The sequence below is a fragment of the Syngnathus floridae genome, chromosome 3 (assembly GCF_059516105.1).
Source record: "Syngnathus floridae isolate MCC-2025c chromosome 3, RoL_Sflo_1.0, whole genome shotgun sequence".
Taxonomy (NCBI): domain Eukaryota; kingdom Metazoa; phylum Chordata; class Actinopteri; order Syngnathiformes; family Syngnathidae; genus Syngnathus; species Syngnathus floridae.
Genome location: NC_142415.1, coordinates 17,197,746 through 17,216,680, shown reverse-complemented (window position 1 = coordinate 17,216,680; position 18,935 = coordinate 17,197,746). Strand labels below are relative to the sequence as shown.

At 40.9% G+C, this 18,935-nt stretch overlaps 2 protein-coding genes across 2 annotated transcripts in view; one reads left to right on the top strand and one right to left on the bottom strand.

Annotated features, from left to right (window-relative positions):
* hcn4 (hyperpolarization activated cyclic nucleotide-gated potassium channel 4) overlaps positions 1 to 12,339 on the bottom strand; it is a 56,384-nt gene extending 44,045 nt beyond the window's left edge. Inside the window, exon 1 of the mRNA XM_088371566.1 lies at positions 11,105 to 12,339. Within this exon, the coding sequence (XP_088227692.1) occupies positions 11,105 to 11,811 (707 nt within the window). The 5' untranslated portion in view covers positions 11,812 to 12,339. The remainder of the gene's footprint in view (positions 1 to 11,104) is intronic.
* Positions 12,340 to 13,259: 920 nt separating this feature from the next.
* rec114 (REC114 meiotic recombination protein) overlaps positions 13,260 to 18,935 on the top strand; it is a 6,542-nt gene continuing 866 nt past the window's right edge. The window contains exons 1-5 of the mRNA XM_088371988.1: positions 13,260 to 13,480; positions 14,144 to 14,233; positions 17,081 to 17,164; positions 17,398 to 17,571; positions 18,662 to 18,742. Coding sequence (XP_088228114.1) covers positions 13,403 to 13,480; positions 14,144 to 14,233; positions 17,081 to 17,164; positions 17,398 to 17,571; positions 18,662 to 18,742 — 507 coding nt within the window. The 5' untranslated portion in view covers positions 13,260 to 13,402. The remainder of the gene's footprint in view (positions 13,481 to 14,143; positions 14,234 to 17,080; positions 17,165 to 17,397; positions 17,572 to 18,661; positions 18,743 to 18,935) is intronic.

The following is an 18,935-nucleotide window of genomic DNA, read 5'->3' as shown; positions in this document are numbered from 1 at the left end:
AAAGGAGAACATCTGTAACAACAACAACAAATACACTGGCCATAAAAGAGCGGCCTGTTGTCTTTTAAAACACGCCATTTGGCAAACACGGTGAGATTTAAGCATCACGCGAGGAAAAGAATGCAGGTGAAAAGGGTTAATCCTATTTTTGTTATCACCCGCTCCAATGAACTGTCATAACGCCGGCGTCTCTTTGCTAAGCACCGCCAGCAGACACACTGCGAGCACATCACTGACACTGGGGCTGTGCGCTTGCAAGTGGCTATATTTAGGTGAGGCGCGCCGCTTTATCAAGCCTACGCTAAGAAGATTTCATCAGAAGTTGAGGCAAATCTCCCCAACCTGAGGCTGCCGGGGGAGGGAAAAAAAAACTGTGGGATTTGCTAAGAACCAACTGGGAGCTGGAGAAAACTAAAATGAGCCTTACCCGATGTGTTCAAATAAATCCATCAATAAGTCGCTCCATTGTTGGACATAAATGTTTTTTTTTGCTGTCAACAACAAAGTCTGCCTTGCCACAGAGAAAATGTTTTAATGTTGTCTATTATTGCCATCCACTAAAAGTCATCAGTGCATTACAGTTTAAAGGTCAAAAGGTCACAATCAGGCAAACAAGCATTTACAGTCATATTCACACAGTTTAGTCAAACATGAATGTCATATTAATATAGAATTGACATCAGATGCCCACAAAGATTTTTAGCCTCTCTCTTGAATCCAATTACTACTTTCCTATTCGCTATAGCACAGGTGCCATCTTGTGGCACCTTTACGTGTTACAGAAAAAGCTAAATAAAATGCTAAAGGGTTAGTTTTGAGTGGATACTAGTTCTACCTGGGGGGGGGGGGAATTGGTTGAATTGGTAACAAAATCGGCGGTAAATATTAATTCATTTCCCAGCACTGGATACGAAGGGCACAAGTGATGTCCAGCCGCTGCCATCATCATGCACTTATCCCACTAGCGCGTGCCAGTATCTGCTCTCTGACTGTACAGTCTGTCACGCTGCCAGTAATTGTGCCTGTCTTTTATCACCATTCCTTGTTATCTCCAAAAAGGTCCTCAGGGTTAAGTCACAAGGTTCACTGGCAGCCGGCGACGAGTGCGGAGGAGGACACACACACGAGCCAGCTCCTAAAAACAACCACCAGCATTGTACTCAAATGCAGCGCAGTTGGCCAGGGGATGCTGGGTCTTGCGCAATGTGCTTTCTCCAAACACTAATGACGTGCTAAGATAAGGTAGAAGCTGATCGCACTGCACGTATCACCTCTTGTTCTGGACAACGGTGCTATTATCTCCAGCACTCCAGTCACCGTAATCAACAAATGGAGTGGCTGGGATGAAAGCCTTTCCTGTCTAGCTCCAAAATGGTGATCAGAGGTCAAAGTGCAAGAGGAAGAGTAGGTGCACCAAAACAAAATTACCCTCCTAAGACCTATTGAGACTGACAAGAAGGTTGATCCTCCGTGTGTGAACACAACACACACACACACGTCCCCTCTGTATTGAAAAGTGTCAGTTAATAGAAATTTAAATGCAAGTAATTAGATGCTCATTGCTCACAACCACTATGCCTAAAAGAGTTAACAGCATTAAAAAAATAGCACGGGCCGAATGGAATTGCAATTGCTAATGTATGTAGCTTTCTATTTATTGTATTGCTATGGCAAAATGTCTGCTGCTCAATTACTTTTCATTTCTCTCTATTTTCAATTATGGCCAAAACTCGTGTGAGGGGAGACAGAGGAGGAAAGAAAAACTAGGACATGTTCCAAACAATGATGACGATGATGATGATGATGGCGAAGATAAATCAGGAGTCCGCCCACATAGCAGAGGAAAAAGAAAAATAGCCACTGTCTAGCACTGCTGCGTGTGTGTGGTAACTCGGCCTATTTGTTTGACTGAAGCAGACAGACAGCGTGTGGCGTGGCCAAGTCAAACACAATTGATCTAGGGAAGTATCTTCTATGAGTCACACACACACACGCACACACACACTCTTCTTTATCTAGTACACTGGACTCTGGAGGTCTCTGAGTGGACATCCTGCTGAATCCAGCTGGTTTAGGCCTTCCACAAAACAGCAAAAAAAAAATGCCGACCTATATAGGTATAACTCAAATTTAAACTTCCAGGGAAGTGAACTTGCATTATAACTTAATTGACGACCAAAATATTTTGGGGATTCTTGTCAATTGTTTTTTTTTTGTTTTGTTTTTTAATTACAAAGCTAAATGGTGGTTCATGGAAGATTATGAAAGACATTAATTAGCATTCAGGTAACTGGACTTGACCAACTGTCTTCTGGGGCAGGGGAATGATGGGTGATGATTTGTCAGATTTTTTAACTTTCATTTAATTTTTTTTTAAGATCCTAAGCTACTTCTTACATCACAAAAAATAAAAAAGTTCTTACTTCACAGAAAATACAGAAAGACATTATTTCGGATCAGCTACAAGTGAACTGGACTTGACCATTAACCTTCTGGGGCAAACAATTAGTATTTGTTTAAATGGACTTCGAATGAACACTACATTGGGTAAAACCTTTTTTGATAGGCAAGGAGGTATTGAGCTGTTGAATTTAATGACTCTTTGCACAATAAATGACACTGTGACCTACAAGTAGAACTGATTTAAGTTTTGGACACATTCCGCTAATTGCTTCTGAGCTTTAACAAACCTTTTTCGTTCACAGCGGTGACTTACTTTTAAATTTTAAGTGCTTTTTAATGCCATGTTCCGCAGGAGCAGAGAGCCCCCCGAAGCGACGTATCACATCTTGACCATTTCTCATCTGGTCTGATGGGAGTGGGGACGTGGGGGGGTCAGTGGTGGCGGGGGGCGAACGGGAAAAAAATCAATTTCAGAGAGACAAGGGGTGTGAGTATGCACCTGGGACACAAGCCCAGGCTGAAAAGGTTAACCTGTATGTGCGAGGTATAGCAGAAGCTGAGGTGTGCGTGCGTGCATGAAGAGGTCAACAGCAAGGAAAGATGCCATCGAGATACACTGCGAAACAAACTATACTTAAAAAACACATGGAGGATGGACAATGGGGGAATGGATTTAAAGACCAAATATTACACACCAGTCTAGAGCAGACATTGTCCACCTGTTAACACGTTCACTACCAATACCAATATGGACGTCAATTTGTAAATGGGGTGGTAGTGAAATAGGTAAGAATGAAAAAATGTTGAGATAGAATAAACTAGAAAATGACTTTGTTTTAGAATGCAACAAGAAAAAAATGGGAACAAAAATTACTGCATTTATATTTTTTAAGAATATTTTTGACCCTCACATTTATGACTTTGCCCCACTTAAATATCAGCTTTATTTTTCAACCAGTTTTTATATCATGAATGTTATAGTCACACCTTTAAGTGTAAAAGGAAAAGTGAGATTTACAACCATCAAAAAGTTGTCATGATTCTCAGTATGCTCCTCAAGTGTCACTTCCTGTACAGTGAGCTGCACAATTTGTTAAGTGTCGCAAGCTCACAAATTTTTTTCATTTTTTTCTGTGTTGCCCTTTATCAGGCCTCCCTCTCCTGCCTCCATCAATGGAATCTGTGGCGTTCAGATAATGCATTGCAAACAGCCAGAAGCAGAGCATGTCAACTGAAATACTGAAGGGGGAAAAAAAAAAAGGTCCGCAGAAGTCTCGGTCACTTCATTGTCACACGCAAGACAGATCCCATCTCTCAACCTCTCACTTGAGGTTGCTTGAAGATGTAATGCTGAATTCATTGAAGACCATTTGGAATTCAACATGCCTGCATAGTTTGACAAAAATGCATTACATCACTCGAGACGACAGCTTGAAGTGAGAAAAAAATCGAATATAGACTCAGGTTCCAATAAATGTGAATACTAAGGACAGGTGATATGAGCTCAATATTGTCACATGATTTTTAATTGAAAAAAATATCTAGTAATATTTTTGACATAATAGTATTGTTTGTAAATGTAAGGTACTCATTTCAAATGTGTACATTGTTTATTGTTTCAGTGGCATTTTTAAGACCTTTGAAAAATATGTCAGGATTTCTTACTAAAAGAAAAATGTAGGCCTTAATTATGATAAATAAATACAATTATGAAAGAAACCACAGACGGTGCATTTGTGATTGACATGATGAAAGTGGCGAATTTTCACCAAGCTTAGCTTTCAAGTCAATGTTTAAGAAACTGTTCGTAGGGGCGATATTAAAATGTAATATTAAAATCTCCAGAATTTCAAGCGGAACTTGCAGACACATTTTCAGAAATAGGTAGCTGACAAAAAAAAAATTACTTGTTTAATTTCACACATGATGGATGGGGACTGGGCAGATCCTCCAGACACCGACGTCATGTATACAAGCAATTAAAAAGCCAATTTTCTATAATAAATTACAAACTTTTAAAGGTTTGACTATTTTGGAAAACATAATAGCATTTCTTGACACGTCACGGACGGAAAATACTGTTGCCTCAACCGACCCCAACTAAAAAAAAATGAAAGAGATAGCAAACTTTGCTCGGACTGTCGACCACCCCAACTGTCCAGTCGGGGGATGAGAGGCCGGGAAGTTTGGGGAATAGCCTAACTGTGGTGTTGAAGGTGTTAAAAGTAGTCTTGGCAGGCGAATGCGGCTGTGTATCCACCTGGGGAGATTATAAATTGATGTGGCAGCACGGGAGATGGCCAAGCGGGAAGGACACACAACATTACATTTGTTAGGCAAGCCAAATACATCTAGCTCAGCAGCTGCCTTGCCCATTTTCAAAATGTATATGATGTCCAATCAATCAATATAATCTCGCCTCCAGATTACAGTCACAAGGTTAAACTCTTTTAATACATGAAGCAGCATTAGATGACGTCAACAGGCAGAGAGGGAGGGGCGGGGGGATGACAGTCAAAAATAAAATGCAAAATTACATTTTTTTTTTTTAGTTGTTCGGGTTTCACGCTGCTTCATTTAAGCGAGGGAGGTCACACGGTAGCGTTCAATCACTCCGCCACCGTGACAAGCAACCTTCTTCTACCCCGCGGCCAACACACCCTCCCCCCTCCCTCCCCCGCCTCTGCATGGGCTCCCTCCATTAAATAAATTGTGCCATAATAATCTCTTGGCTCAATATTTATGGATGAGAGCAGGCAGACTATTTTGACTAGCCCACTTTCAGGGCCGGTCCAGAACCTTCTGTAATCCCCCATGTTTAACCGTCGCTAAATTGAACGGGGAGAGTTATTCAACATGAACTGTGAAAAAAAAAAAGAAAAGGGAGACACAGAAGCTATGCAATGTGAGAGTGTCATACCTCTGGAAAGATTAGCGCTATGAAAAAAATGGATCCATTAAGGGCAAAAGCTGACGTACCAGAGTTTAGTTCATCCATGCGTCTTTAATCCAAAAGGTTTCATTACCGCTGACGAGGAAGTTTTGTTTTCACTGGCCTTGCTTAATTCTGTCTTGTTTTATTCTTAATGCTTGTGTGACAGGTAGTGCGAAGACCGGGTCGGAATTATAATTTATCATTCTACTTTCAATTTATAAGCCTCATAAACATCTAAGAAAAAAAATCTATTAATCTACATGAAATTTAGTGTACATGTTAATATTGATAGATACAAGATGGATACTTGGTTTCTTTTTTATTATATAGATATTTTTTGTTTAGGTCACGCACTGAAATATTTAACTCCTTGATGAATGTCTGAGTGTTCTAAATATTATCCAGCCATCCTTATATTTTTCTGCATTTAAAAAAGCTCCAGAGTAAAACTATTGCCATCAACCTTTTTTTTGTAAGGTGACCTCTGACCCCGCCACACATGCAACCTCCCCGACGTGTCTCTACATGTCGTTTTTCAATATACTCAACAATGCCACACTTGGCGCGCCCCACGAGAGCCAAACAAATCAATAGCAAAACACTCTCTCAAATCAGCTGTAATCAACACCAGTGAGGTTGTTATTTCGTCTGATGTGCTCGCACGTATTTGCACGCATATTGTTCACAATGAAAATGCTTTAAAAAAAAAAATCATCACGGAATTGTAGCGGCAAGAATGAACTCCATCTGCTCAAGAAACCGAACTCACCAGTCAGCCTTTAGTTTCTCATGATGACAGCATAACAAGCTGTTCTTCCCATTTCCGTCTGATGACAGATTGTTTTGAGTCAACACAGCCGGAAGAGAAAAATGTCAACTGGTTGCAGTTGTCAAAGACTTCATGATATTAGTGTTGCTCTTGAAACATGATTGTGCTTCTAAAGTTAGATTAGATTTAAAGTACAGTAAAATAAGAGCTTTATTTCCGATAGTCATAGAAAGATTGATAACGACAGACAGACGGATGAATCATGCTTTTATTTTTAGCTGCAACCCACAGCCCGATAGAATTTATCAAAATATTTTCAAATTCACCACGTGACTTTCGATGTTACACTACAATACCAATTGAGAAAACGCTTTCCCCCGCTCGGACAATGAGATGTCCATCAATGCCAGATGAAAACCAGCTGATGTTTGTTTCCTTTGCCCAGAGAAATATCCGGGTGAATCCCATCAATGCAACACCGCTGCGTGTCAATCTCCAGACAAACAATGCGGTGTAGTATTAAAATGATCGCCGAGTGCCTTTTAATTATCTGGTGATTCAGAGCTTAGAGGACACATCTGTTGGAAAGTCTTTCACGGTGAGAAAGGAAAGTGGCACACATTATAACTTTTTTTTTCTCACCTTCCCTTTGCAACGAAGGTTCTATTAAGCCCTCCCGCCCCACCCCTCGCCTATCAGAGATGGGGGTTGGTTGTCCTGCACTTTCTGTCAATCAGTAAAATCCCTTTGCAACAGTCAGCGGGCGAATGCTTCCATCCGTTCTACAAAGTCTTCCTTCTTTCAACAGCTTTTTATTCCGCCTGCACACTCTTTCCTCAAAGACACTTACCTAGACAGAATTGAAGCTTTTTTTTTTTTTCAGGTGGATTTACTGTAAAATAAGAGCTGGTGGTGAGCCATCGTGCATATCTTCCTTGTAAAAAATCAAGGATACATTTCAAAAGCACCTTCCCCTTCTCTTTCTTTTAATTTAATAACAAATCAAACACCAACCAGCATCTTGCAAGTTTTCACTGTTACTTATCAATATTTATGAGCAAGGACATAGCATTTATAAATCTTAGCAGGGTTTATGCAGAGGGACAGCTCCAATCAGCAGATATTTATGGCCCATCTGATCTTAAAAGGCTTCCTCATTTAAAAGAATGGCTTTCATTGGGTGCTCAGTGTCATCGTGTCGCTGACCGCATCTCCTCGTCCGCAAGATGCTCGTTGAAGACGGAAGGCGGCCACTGGGCTTTGGATGTGGAAAATGAGGCTGTAGATTGGATTATGATGCCATTTTTAATCCGTCTTTTTCCCTAGCTGGATATCGCTCCTCCCCGCTTCTTAGTGTTACACAATACTTGACAAGGGAAGATTTCTGCCCAATTCTGGAGCGGTGACGACTACGTGATTCCTTGTGACACTCTAATTTGAGCTTATAGCGCTAAAGCTTTGATGCAGACATGGGAATAAAACTTTTAGTCACGGCGACCCTTCTCTTCTGCGGCCCCATTAAAAAAAGGTCCCACTCAGATCCCTGTGTAGTTTAATTAGACTCATCCTGTCCTGCGCTCATCCTGATTTTGGAGAACGTAGGTGTCCAAAGTAGCGTTTCCCCCTCAGCGCATTAAAACTCAAATACAAGCTGAAAGTCATCTCGACACGCGGTGGCATCTCCATGACATGGCACGCTATTCCCCCTCGCGTCGAACTTTGCCATTATTTCTGAAAAAAAAACCTTTGACTTTAATGCTGACGAACAACTAATGACATAGACTTCCTCCGAGAGTGCACGGTAATGGTGCATTATACTTCCATTTACTTGTGAAATGATGCATTAAAAGTGGTGCACCTCGTCTTGTCCCTGTTGGCAGTAGAAAAACACGAAAAGATTGTCTACACTCCAACGAATAGAGTTGCACGATACATTTTTAGCTCTCCTGATTGGGCATTACATCCTTGATTATAATTGTAGACTACTAACTCCAATGTTCATTATATGGGGCGAAGGCCGGAGACACGCCTACATCACATGAAAAAATTACACACCCACTACCGCTAATGAAAAAGTGTAGAAAATGATCGGGAACATGCAAATACCACACAAGAAGAGTAGAGAAAAAAAAAAAGAACTTCGAACCTCAGAACTATGACAAGAACGGGGCTTCACCACAAGTCCAACGTGCATCCAAGTTTTTCATTCTAATTGTTACACTTAACCTGCACAGTTTGATGAGTTCTACATTCATTATTTCCTATACTGTAAGAGGTGCACCGATTAATAGAAGACTGGATCGATTACCAAATTCATTGATAATTGTTTTTGATAATCGATTAATCGTTTGGAGGTGTGTGTGTGTGTGTGTGTGTTTCAAAATAACATTTGCAACATTTACTTGGGAATTCAACATTTTTGCTCATTTTCTAGCCAAACATATCATATCAACATAATAAGTCCACAGTTCTGCTTTTCTGCACTGCCAATTTGAAATAATGTGCTATTTCTGAATAAAGCAATAAAAATTAAAACTTTTTTAATAGTGCAGCAATTACTCAACAAAATAATCAACAGCTTGATTATTAAAATTATTGTTGGTTGCAGCCGTATTTCAACTGTTCCTAACTGCCTTGACTTAAGAGTGCCTCAACTTACAAATTTTTCAAGTTACAATCAATCAAATTCTTGCTTTGTGTCGCGAGCCAAAATTGGTGTCACAAGTAAGCTTAAGAGATGCTTTCGCTTAGTGAAGTAAAAAAAACTAAAGTGACAGATTCAGCCACCGACTTTCGGCCATTTTAAACGGTATGACAGCTTTGTGAGTTGGAAACTATATCAGCTGACATTGGGAGAGAAAACAAGGTACAGCCTGGACTGTCAGCCAACCCTCAGTACCCTCCCTCAAACCCCTCAACCTCTTTTTTTTTTTTTGAGCATCGCCTCGTGTGATTTAATCTCCACATCCCGCTCCGAAAGTCACACGTGCATCATCTGCATGCGGCTAGAGCAATGCCGCAGCCTAATTCTGCATCCCCACTCAAAAAGACATTTCAAAAGCGATGGCCCGAGCCAAACCTCTGACCTTTCGGTATGAGGACGCTATCCCCGAGCCCCAAATCACCCTCTCTGGTGACATTTAACACGGTGAGTAAGAGAGCAAAAGAGGTGGACAGAGCGAGTGGGTCAAACAGCAAGGAAAGAGCACAACCAAAATGGCCATCTGTGTAACTTTGGTCGCTTCAACTTGGATAGTAAATTTTCATGAATATTTTTTCACTTTTTTTTACATCTTTTTATGATTGTCTCTCTCCCACAAAACCAAAAAATGGTCATTTTGTTGACTGACGACATGTTAAAAGTTTAGCCTGCCTCCTTCGACACGTCAACTGGGACACGTGCCATCCCCACCGTCCACCTGTGACCCCAAACATGGATCAACCGTGGCAGTAACGGATGGCTGGACATCACACTCACTCTCAAGTCACCTGTCCCACATTTAGTCCAATTTTTTTTCCCACTCACTGACAAGAAAAATCACACTTTAATCAAACCAGCCAAGTATATCACTGATCATGAAAAATGCCTCATTCACTGGAGGAGATGAAGAAGGTCTTGTTTTATGTCTCACTTTTCTTTTTTTTTTGCCTCACCAAACTCCCACTATAACGCATGTGCACGTGTCTCAGTGTCAGACATCTTGTTGCAAACACTTTGATACGTATACGATAGGGATGCTGTGATAGGATTCAGCATTGCCAATCAACGTAAAAGGAGGGAAATGTGCAAGATTCACAATGTAGCTCCACACGACTGAACTAAATCTGACACTGGCTGTAATTAAATATTTCCCTCCTTAATTACCGTGCTACAGGAAATGAGCTAGTGGAAAGAAGACGAAGGGAGGAAAAAAAAAACATTTTTATAATTTCCTATCAAGCTATATGGACATTTTTTTAATATTTTGATTTCACAGTCACACTATCATTTCTGTTTTTGCCAATAAATACATATTGGCATACATTCAGATGATGTTCAAGCGTATATAGTTGCATTACAAAAAGTCTTACAAGCATGAATAAAAGGGACCTTTAAAGCTGGTCTCGGCCAAGCTGTTCAGAGGCTCAATGTGGCCATGAATCAAGATGCATATGGCCAATAACAAATTCAAGGGCACTAAGGAATCTGCATAATATAAAAAGAAAACTGCTGCAGTTGATCCTAATATGGAAGAATTATGAAGTAGAAACAAACAAGTGTTGTTTCCAATTGCATATATTTGGTTAAATTCCCAGTTTCGTCCATGGGGTGCTCCAGAGTACCACAGGCCTCTCCAACATCCCCAAAAAGAGTAAATGCCAAGGTTCAAGCATTCTTATGAGGCTGCTTTACTTTTATATTTTACAGTTTTTTTCCCCAAATGAAAAGTGGAGGAATATGAATTGAAAGAAGCCATATGTACTGTTACTGGCCACTGGTGGAAAACCTAACACGATTGGCCAGTGAGCCCATTTAAGCCATTATGACGTGTAGAAAAAAATAAAACTTCAAAAGAAGTGATTTAAAAATACAAGCATTTATTTTCTGTACTGCTTATCCTCACTTACAGGTCAGCTGGATATCCCAGGTGATTTGGGGTGAGAGGTCGGGTACATGCACGACAGGTTGGCAGCCACTTGCAGGTGAAATACACAGTACCATTCACACGCAAATGGTCAATTAATCATCAATTAACTTATTTAATTTTTGGAAAAAGAGCCTCTGCATTCAAAGAAAAGTGAGGGAGAACATGCAAATTCAACACAGGCAGGCCGCAGCCTGGATTTCAACCACCAACCTCAGAATAATAGTGCAATAATAACCATTACAAATAATAAAAAAATCATAATTTTTGTCACATTATAGGCCTTCAATAATGAATAATTGCCTCTACTCAGACAAAAGGTTGATGATGTAAAGACGTCAAAGCAGAAAGATGACATAGCGTTGTGTTTACCTGAAATCACTGTAGGGGTGAATAATCCAAAATCCGGCGGATTTAACCCGCTCCTGTTCCCGCTCCACCGCCTTCTCGCTTCCAAACATCCTCAGGGAGAACTTGTTGACCCCCGGCTGGAGCATGGCCCCGAACTGACGGTGCATGAAGCCGGCCTGGTACAAGCGCTCATCGTCAGGCAGGATCTGATCAATTCCATCCAACTTTATGAACCCGGACTGGTTGTCATCTTGGGACTCGCTTGCAGGTGCGCCGTCGCCGCTGTCGGTGGAAGCGCCACCTCCGCTGGCCCCTTGCGCGCCATGCTCCGTGGCGCCCTCGCCGATCGCCCCGGGGGGGCTCTCTTCGCTCGGGGTGACGTCCCCATCGGTGATGAGGCGCCTCTCCTCCGCCGAGTCCGAGTCGTGCACATGGCGGCTGGTGATAGACGAGAGGCTGCCCCGGAACCTCCGGCAGTCTCCGTTGGAGCTGGTCTTCATCGGTCTCCCAATGTCGGTCTCCATGATAAGCGCCTCGCCGCTTTTGGTTTCCCCGATGCCTCTGCAGCTTCCCCCGGAGGTGGGCGACGGCAGCGGCTTCATCCGAATGCTCTTTCTCCGCGTGTCCTTGTCCGCGTCTTCTCCTTCGCCCATGATGGACGGTTTATGTCCGATGTGATGGGGCAAGCTGTAGAGCCGTTTACGCATGGACGAATGCAACCTGTCCATTATGGCATGGAGCGAAAAGCGAACTAATCTAGACTAGTTGGGCAAAGCGAGCAGCACCGCGTGGTGCTTCTGATCTCCTTGTGAGCGATCCCTGAAAGCCTGCAACACATGACACACTCGCCTTGCCGCTTCTGAGGACGGTGATGGTGGTGGCTCTTAATGAAATAAACTGCACATTTCTGGGCTCCCTTTAAATGACGATTCGACTACCTGGCCGTTCTTGCGCGTCCTCCTCACGCTCGGCCACCTCGCACATCTTTGCGCCTCTCCGACTGCATGGCGCGCAAAAGTGGGGGGGAAACTGCCTGAAAGTCACCTTTGCCTGACATGTGAGGGACGCGCCGGCGGATGGAGGAGGAGGAGGTGTGCAGGCAGGATGGAGAGGTCAGCGGCAGGCTCGCTCCTCTCGCCGAGGCGTCGTCCAGGCGACAATCATGATGGGAAACGTGCACGCGGCGTTCCACGGGGCTCACGCGCTGACATCACCCCAATCCATCCGGCGCGGCCGAGGAGCGTTTAGGTGAACGTGTGAATATGGATGATCTGGTTGGGTTGCCATAGAAGCGAGGGGGGCTCAGCCCACCTTGTTTAAAGGGGAAATGTGTTTCCCATTCTTAAAACGCAAAGGGGGAGAGGAAAGGGGAGGCTACAGGTAGGTCATTGTTTGAACCCTCCCTAGCGCAAAAATGAAACAACATGATTCATGTGGGTGAAAGCAGACTGATGATTGAGGGGAAAATGCTGCAAGAGATTTGATTCTCTAATTAAGAGTAATTGCAATAATTACGTGCAATTATAGATACATCATTTAGGAGTTAAGCTGATTACAAATGGGTCAGGGTTATATTGTATTAGAAATACAGCAGGATAGGTACTCCCCCCGAAAGAGAAACTCATTGGGTGCCTTGAGTTGATTTCCAAGTTGTTATAGAAATGCCATCTGAGCTGAAACCTCACGCATCTGAATGTTCGACTGAATTTTTCAAAAAATGGATGGATGGATGTAATGAAGTATAGAAATGATTACTACATATTATATAAAACCCATGCAGGCACGGGGAGAACATGCAAACCCAACACAGGAAGGCTGGAATCCAACCCTGCACCTCTGAACTGTTGTGCTGAACTACAGTAGACTATTTCAAAATCTGTGATAAATCTCACGAACTAAAAGTGATGGGGAACTGCATCCAAACAGACTCGTTTTTGTATACCAAATGATAGTTTCAGGTTTTATTCTTCTTGATTCATGAATAAGTGAACACAAACCCAGTGACAAAATTCGGAAATGAGCCCTCCATTGGTGCCAGATCACTCGAACTGTTAGATTTTTATATAATGAACAAAATAAAATATTGTTACATTAAAAAGAATAATAAAACGTGATATTTATTCGTCATGCCATTTTGTCACACAAACGCCGAACTTTTTATTCTTCAAAATCGTTCACAACTTTATTCTTACTTGACGATAAACACATCCGCCTCACTTAAGTGGAAAGAGGTGTCTGTTTACCGAGTAGCCAGATTCCTTTAGATTGACTTTTTGGCAAACAGAATATTCGAACAATACCAATAAAAAGTAAATTGAAATGTCTAGCTGTTTGAATTGGAAGTTGAAACGTTGTGGACGACTTATTCCAGGCTCCACCAAGAATGAATCCTGGAAAGTAAGTATGGATTAACCACCTGTGATAATTAAAACGACCGATATTTTGCTAGTTTTTGTCCCTTAGTTGTGTTTAACTATGAATTTATGCTTATACGTGTAAATTACAGATAGCTAACATGGTTTTAAATGTTGTGCTCTAAGTTAAATTGACATTTTGATATATGTACGTGATGGGGGTATACAGTGAACCCTCGCTACTTCGCGTTTCGTTTATCGCGGCTTCACGACATCGCGGAAATACATTTAAAAGTCAAAATAACACTTCTAAATTGAGGAAACGTGTCAAATCTGTAGGACAATGTAGTATTGCTCCAAATGTTCGTTTAAATTCCTTCAGAAGTCAGTTTTCAAGTTTTAGTACAATCGCGAATTAGCATCTTTCCGCTAACTCATTAGCCTGCACAGTACTTCTTGTTGGTGACCGTACTTCGCGGATTTCACTTATCGTGGGTGGTTTTTGGAACCAATTATCCGCGATAAACGAGGGATTACTGTATTGCTGTTTAGAGACTAGCTAAAAAAAGCAATCACTTCCTAATAAACAGGTAAGGTGAATCATTCTGACATTGTTGGTAAAGGAAAACATATTTGTGTCCGTTATTTTCATTTGACGTTTTTCTTCATACGTCTTTAAGACTGTCCATCTTTTTTACCTGTCCAGATATTTGAAGCAAAAAAGAAGGAGCCTAAAATTATCGCCACAATCCTGGACTCTGGATACTTGATGATCTTGCAGGGAGAAGAATGCTTGGTAAGAAATTGATTAGGATTGTTTTTATTCAGGCTCAATTGATTAATCGTCCAACCAATTTAATCGGCTTGTATGAGTAAAAACAGTTTTGATGTCCGTGTTCTAATGTTAAACAAGAGCAATGTATTGTAAAACAGTTGAATGTTCTGCTTGTATTTCATGTCTTTATTGTTAGTGGTTAGGGACCAAAAATGAGCTGATTAATCGTTTTTCAGAATTTATTCTGCTAAACATCTATATGCTAATTCTTATGAAGTTGTTATTGCTGTACACGCTTGGAGATAGATCATATCCGTCTCTGGGATGTGTTGACCTTGTGCAAACCAAAATGCACTTTCAGACTATTTGTGTATTACGCCATCGATAACACGTTTCAGAAAGGCTAACAAGGTTATAATCCCATGCGGGCTTTGTTTGTTTAATTGTTTTAAGATTGGTGCATGTCAGGGGGGACTAAAGAGTCTTTAAATCCCTCCTGTGCCTTGAGGGAAGACTTCCAGAGCCAGTTAACGGTGATGAAGCAAAAACAAAAAAGGAGGGGGGGTAGAAGTTTTTGGCTGCTCATCACTTCTTTAGATGTTAATCTCAAACTCCTGAATACATGAACATTGCCATACTAAAAACCTGGCGCAATGCAGTAATTAATTGTGATGTTCCACATGCACACACTGGAGTCTGGGAACGTGCTCATCCATGAAAGTGCTTGCCACATACCTCCACTCTCTGCTCTGTAATTCACAAAATAAATGACAGCTTGGCTGCATCTGCAAATGTCATGCTTGCGATTCTGGCAATTTATAGTGCGTCCCACTTATTACACTATAGATTGCCTACATTATAGATTGCAACATTTAATAACATTCCAATTCATTAGTAATGTCGGTTTCCAAATGATGAGCCCGGTTGGGTGATATGTGACTTTATCATCTGCAACAAAATTACAGCAAGAACGATCATCTCAGAGTTATAGTTGCGTTGGATATGGTGGCTATTTTCTTGCAGCAATAAAATGGCAGATGACTCACATTTTCATTTATTGTGGTAGTACTAAAATATGGGAACCTCTAAAGTCAAATGTCGAAAAGTCCTGTGAGACTTCAGTTTAGTGAGCATCCAAAGCAGTGTCATTAAATTAGCATATTTTACACAGAAAAATCTCACAGCACACCACTAAACCAAAATATAAATTAATTATAAAATAAAAAGTCCCATCCATGATAGTCCTTTTATCTACACTCCTGCATCAATATTAATATTTTACTTAAAACCTTTCTTGCTCATTTAATTGCACTCTTATGAAAACAGTTTTACCCTGAATCAGAGTATTTCCATGGAATGTTAGTTACTCCAAATTTGAACAACTCAGAGGTTAGCCAGCATTCCAAACGTTATTTTCATAGTTTCCGCTGTATGTCTCTGATTATTGTGTTTAGAAATCAAACATATAGGTGTTTGTAGACAGCAAACACAATAAGTAAATGGTCAGTGAGTCATAGATATCTTGCATTCAGCAGTCAGCCTGATATTCAGGTCGGACTGCAACTAGCTTTTGCCAAGGATGATAGAGCGCTCTATTCCAGATTGGTGCTGTCAGCGCTCAGGGAAGTTTCAAATATCCTCAGCTTAGGAGGGCCTACAGGACACACGATAAGGCTAGGCGGGGAAAGATGCTGTGAACTGTAATTTTCTGTATTTGAAAGAATAGTGTGATGTTAGTCAAGACCTTCAGAGCAACTGCTGTAGACATGTCGTCAGCAGAATAAAACCAGGACAGTCTTTAAGGTGGCTCGACGCTGGAAGTTTACTTTTTACGAGGGCTGGGTATCAATTAATCAATTAACTGGTCATTAATTCATCCACTGCCAGTCCAGTTGAAATGGAGCTTTGACGTATATAGCCGTCACTGGTAGTGAATGAGTTAAGAATGTATGGAGCTGATTGTTAATTGATTCTCGATTACGGATATTTTGAATCTTCAATTACCATAACGGGCCTTAGCTGAAATTTAAACAAAGAACCTCTTGCCTATGATGTGTGCTCGCCATATGTTGCTTGAGTCACAGCAAGTTAAAGAACATCCGCACTATGGCAACTTATCCTCTGGGAATTCTTATTCAACTCCATTAAATCAGGATCTTGCGATTAGCTGGTGAGCAATCCGCCTCTCACCCAATCGTCGGCTGATAGAGGCTCAAGCTCATCCTTGACCCCAATTAGGTCAAGTGCTGGAGAACATGGATGGACGTTGGCATTCATAGATGAGTTTAGAAAAGTTTAGTCAAAAAACAATATAGAAAAAGACAGTTAAATCCAAGTTTCCAATCAAATAAAAGCTTTAATATGACCTTCAAAACATGTTGGCTTTGTCAACATTGTAAATAAATAAATTCATAGTCAGTCTGTCCGTTTGTCCATCGTCTTATTTCTTCTCATCTTAAATGAAACTTTGCATTAATTTCTTTCAAAATAAAATATCCGGCTGTCCATCTGTTTTCTCTAGTATTTGTCTTCATTTAGGTCGCAGGTGACTTGGAGCTGATCCTAAATGACATGAAATTTCATTTTGGAGCTAAAAATGTCCTCAAAAGTAACTGAGAAATAGAGACCCCTGCTGACCAAATTTAGTAACAGTAATTACTTGACTGGAGCACATCAAATTGAAGACTGTCATGGCATTTGTCGTTTGCTTTCTTCAAAATGATTATGTTTATTTTATTTTTATATTGAGTTTATGGAGAATGAGTACATATGTAGAAGAGAAATGAGATGCTTGCACCAGAATTAGCATAAAGCTAGTTTTCATTTGTAATCCAATTAAGTATAGATTTCTCACTTTTACTGTTGCAGGAGAAAATTCCTTTGATTAATGCCGGCGATGTTCTCAAAGTCCACCAGAAACTAGACAGCCTGCTGCTTCGCAATACACTGAAGGTGAGCTTGGACTGTGGCTCACAAAAATTTGGTTTTTCTTTGATTCTTCAGTGTCTGTCTGTTATTACGCGTGACATTTATATTTTGCCGTCTTCTATTAAAAAAGACTCACAACAACCTTGTTTTAGTTCTAATGAGATGCTGATTTAAGGGAAGCGATAAAGTAATGAAAAAAGAAATTATTCACGCGTCGGCTTGGAGTGACAGCGACGAGATTGTTTGTGTGTCCTCAGGAATCGGGCCGTGTGATCAGGATGCAGTTTTATGGCAGGAGCAGGGCGCAGGCCATCAAAATATGTTCAAGTGCCGCAGAAAGACTGCGGGAGTATCTGCCTGTCAACACTCTCGAAGACGCCCTGCCGCCAAATAATCAACCACCCACCGATGTCCTTACGCCAGTGACACAGGTGACCTATTTAGCAATTTATTGAATTCAAAATTAAATGACACTTTTGTAATAATTCTACAGTGGTTCCTCAAATGTTGGATACAAAAGAAGTTCCATGTGATATGAAGTATGATTATTCATTGTCACAAGCAGATGTTAATTAGACTAACCTGAACATGTTCAAGAGAAAATGAAATTCAAAACTCAGGTTTAAACCCTAAACTTAAGAACTGTTTTTTATACAAATTATTATTTCATTGCAGTGTTCGATTACAGACGACCTCACTTTCTGGGAACAGCATCCAGTTGTAAGACAAATGTAATTGGGGTTTGCTTTTGATGCTTTCGAATTACAATTTTGGTCATATCGGTTATGGGACGAAGGCATTTATAATCACTTTTTTATGCGTTGATGATGAACGATGCTTTCAAAAGCAAGATACTGAAGACAAACTGTGTGTCTCCCCGTCGTGATTATTGCAGAGACCGTATCTGACAGCTGATTTATGACGATTTTCTCAACTAGGTCATGTACATGGACTCAGACACTAGGTGGTGCTATTTACAATACTCATCTTTAGAGGTCACATTGCTGGCGGTAGCTTGAGGGATTGATGCACTGATGCAGTCTGATCTTGCCGATCTCGCCAATCTTGACGAATCTCGTCTATCTGCCTCCTTATATTTAATTCAAGTGACCCATGAAATATTTACTGATTACTGATGTTGACCTTTCCAAACTGATGATAATATATACATAAACAAAAGAAAAAATAAATAAAATGCTTATTGACACTGTAAGACTATTAGAGTATGTTTTATTTTGAAACATTTTGATTTGATATTTAATGTGTATCTTGAACTCCCGCTGGGTTATGAGCTAACTCCACTTGAGGGGATGTGACATAAAAGTGTGCATTGTGCCAACAAGGTGGAATGTGACCTTTCGGTGAAGAGACACCCCGGAGGAGTTCTCAGTTTAGATGAAGAGAGGAGGAGAGAGTGGGATATTTTTTCAATTAGTAATGAAGCCAATTGATTAGACTCTTCACTCTGCGTCGTCGTGCTGCGTCTGGTCACATCTTTCTCATTTGCTTTTGTGTCTGAAGCCGTGTCCGCAGCAGGGTGAGGCGGCTGGAGCCGAACCAGAGGTTGTCCATGGATCGCTGTCCATCAAGCGTCTTGTCCAGGTATTCGATACAAGTCATCTTCAGATAACTACCAGCTAACTAATAGCCATCTACAGGGTTGGCTGGGCGATATGACCTTAAAAATAAATAAACAAAGTCACTAGTTGACTTTATTGAAAAACTGCTACTAGAGTGTTTAGAAAAGTCTTTAAATTGGCATTTGAGAAAATTGGGCTAAGCTAAACTATGAAAG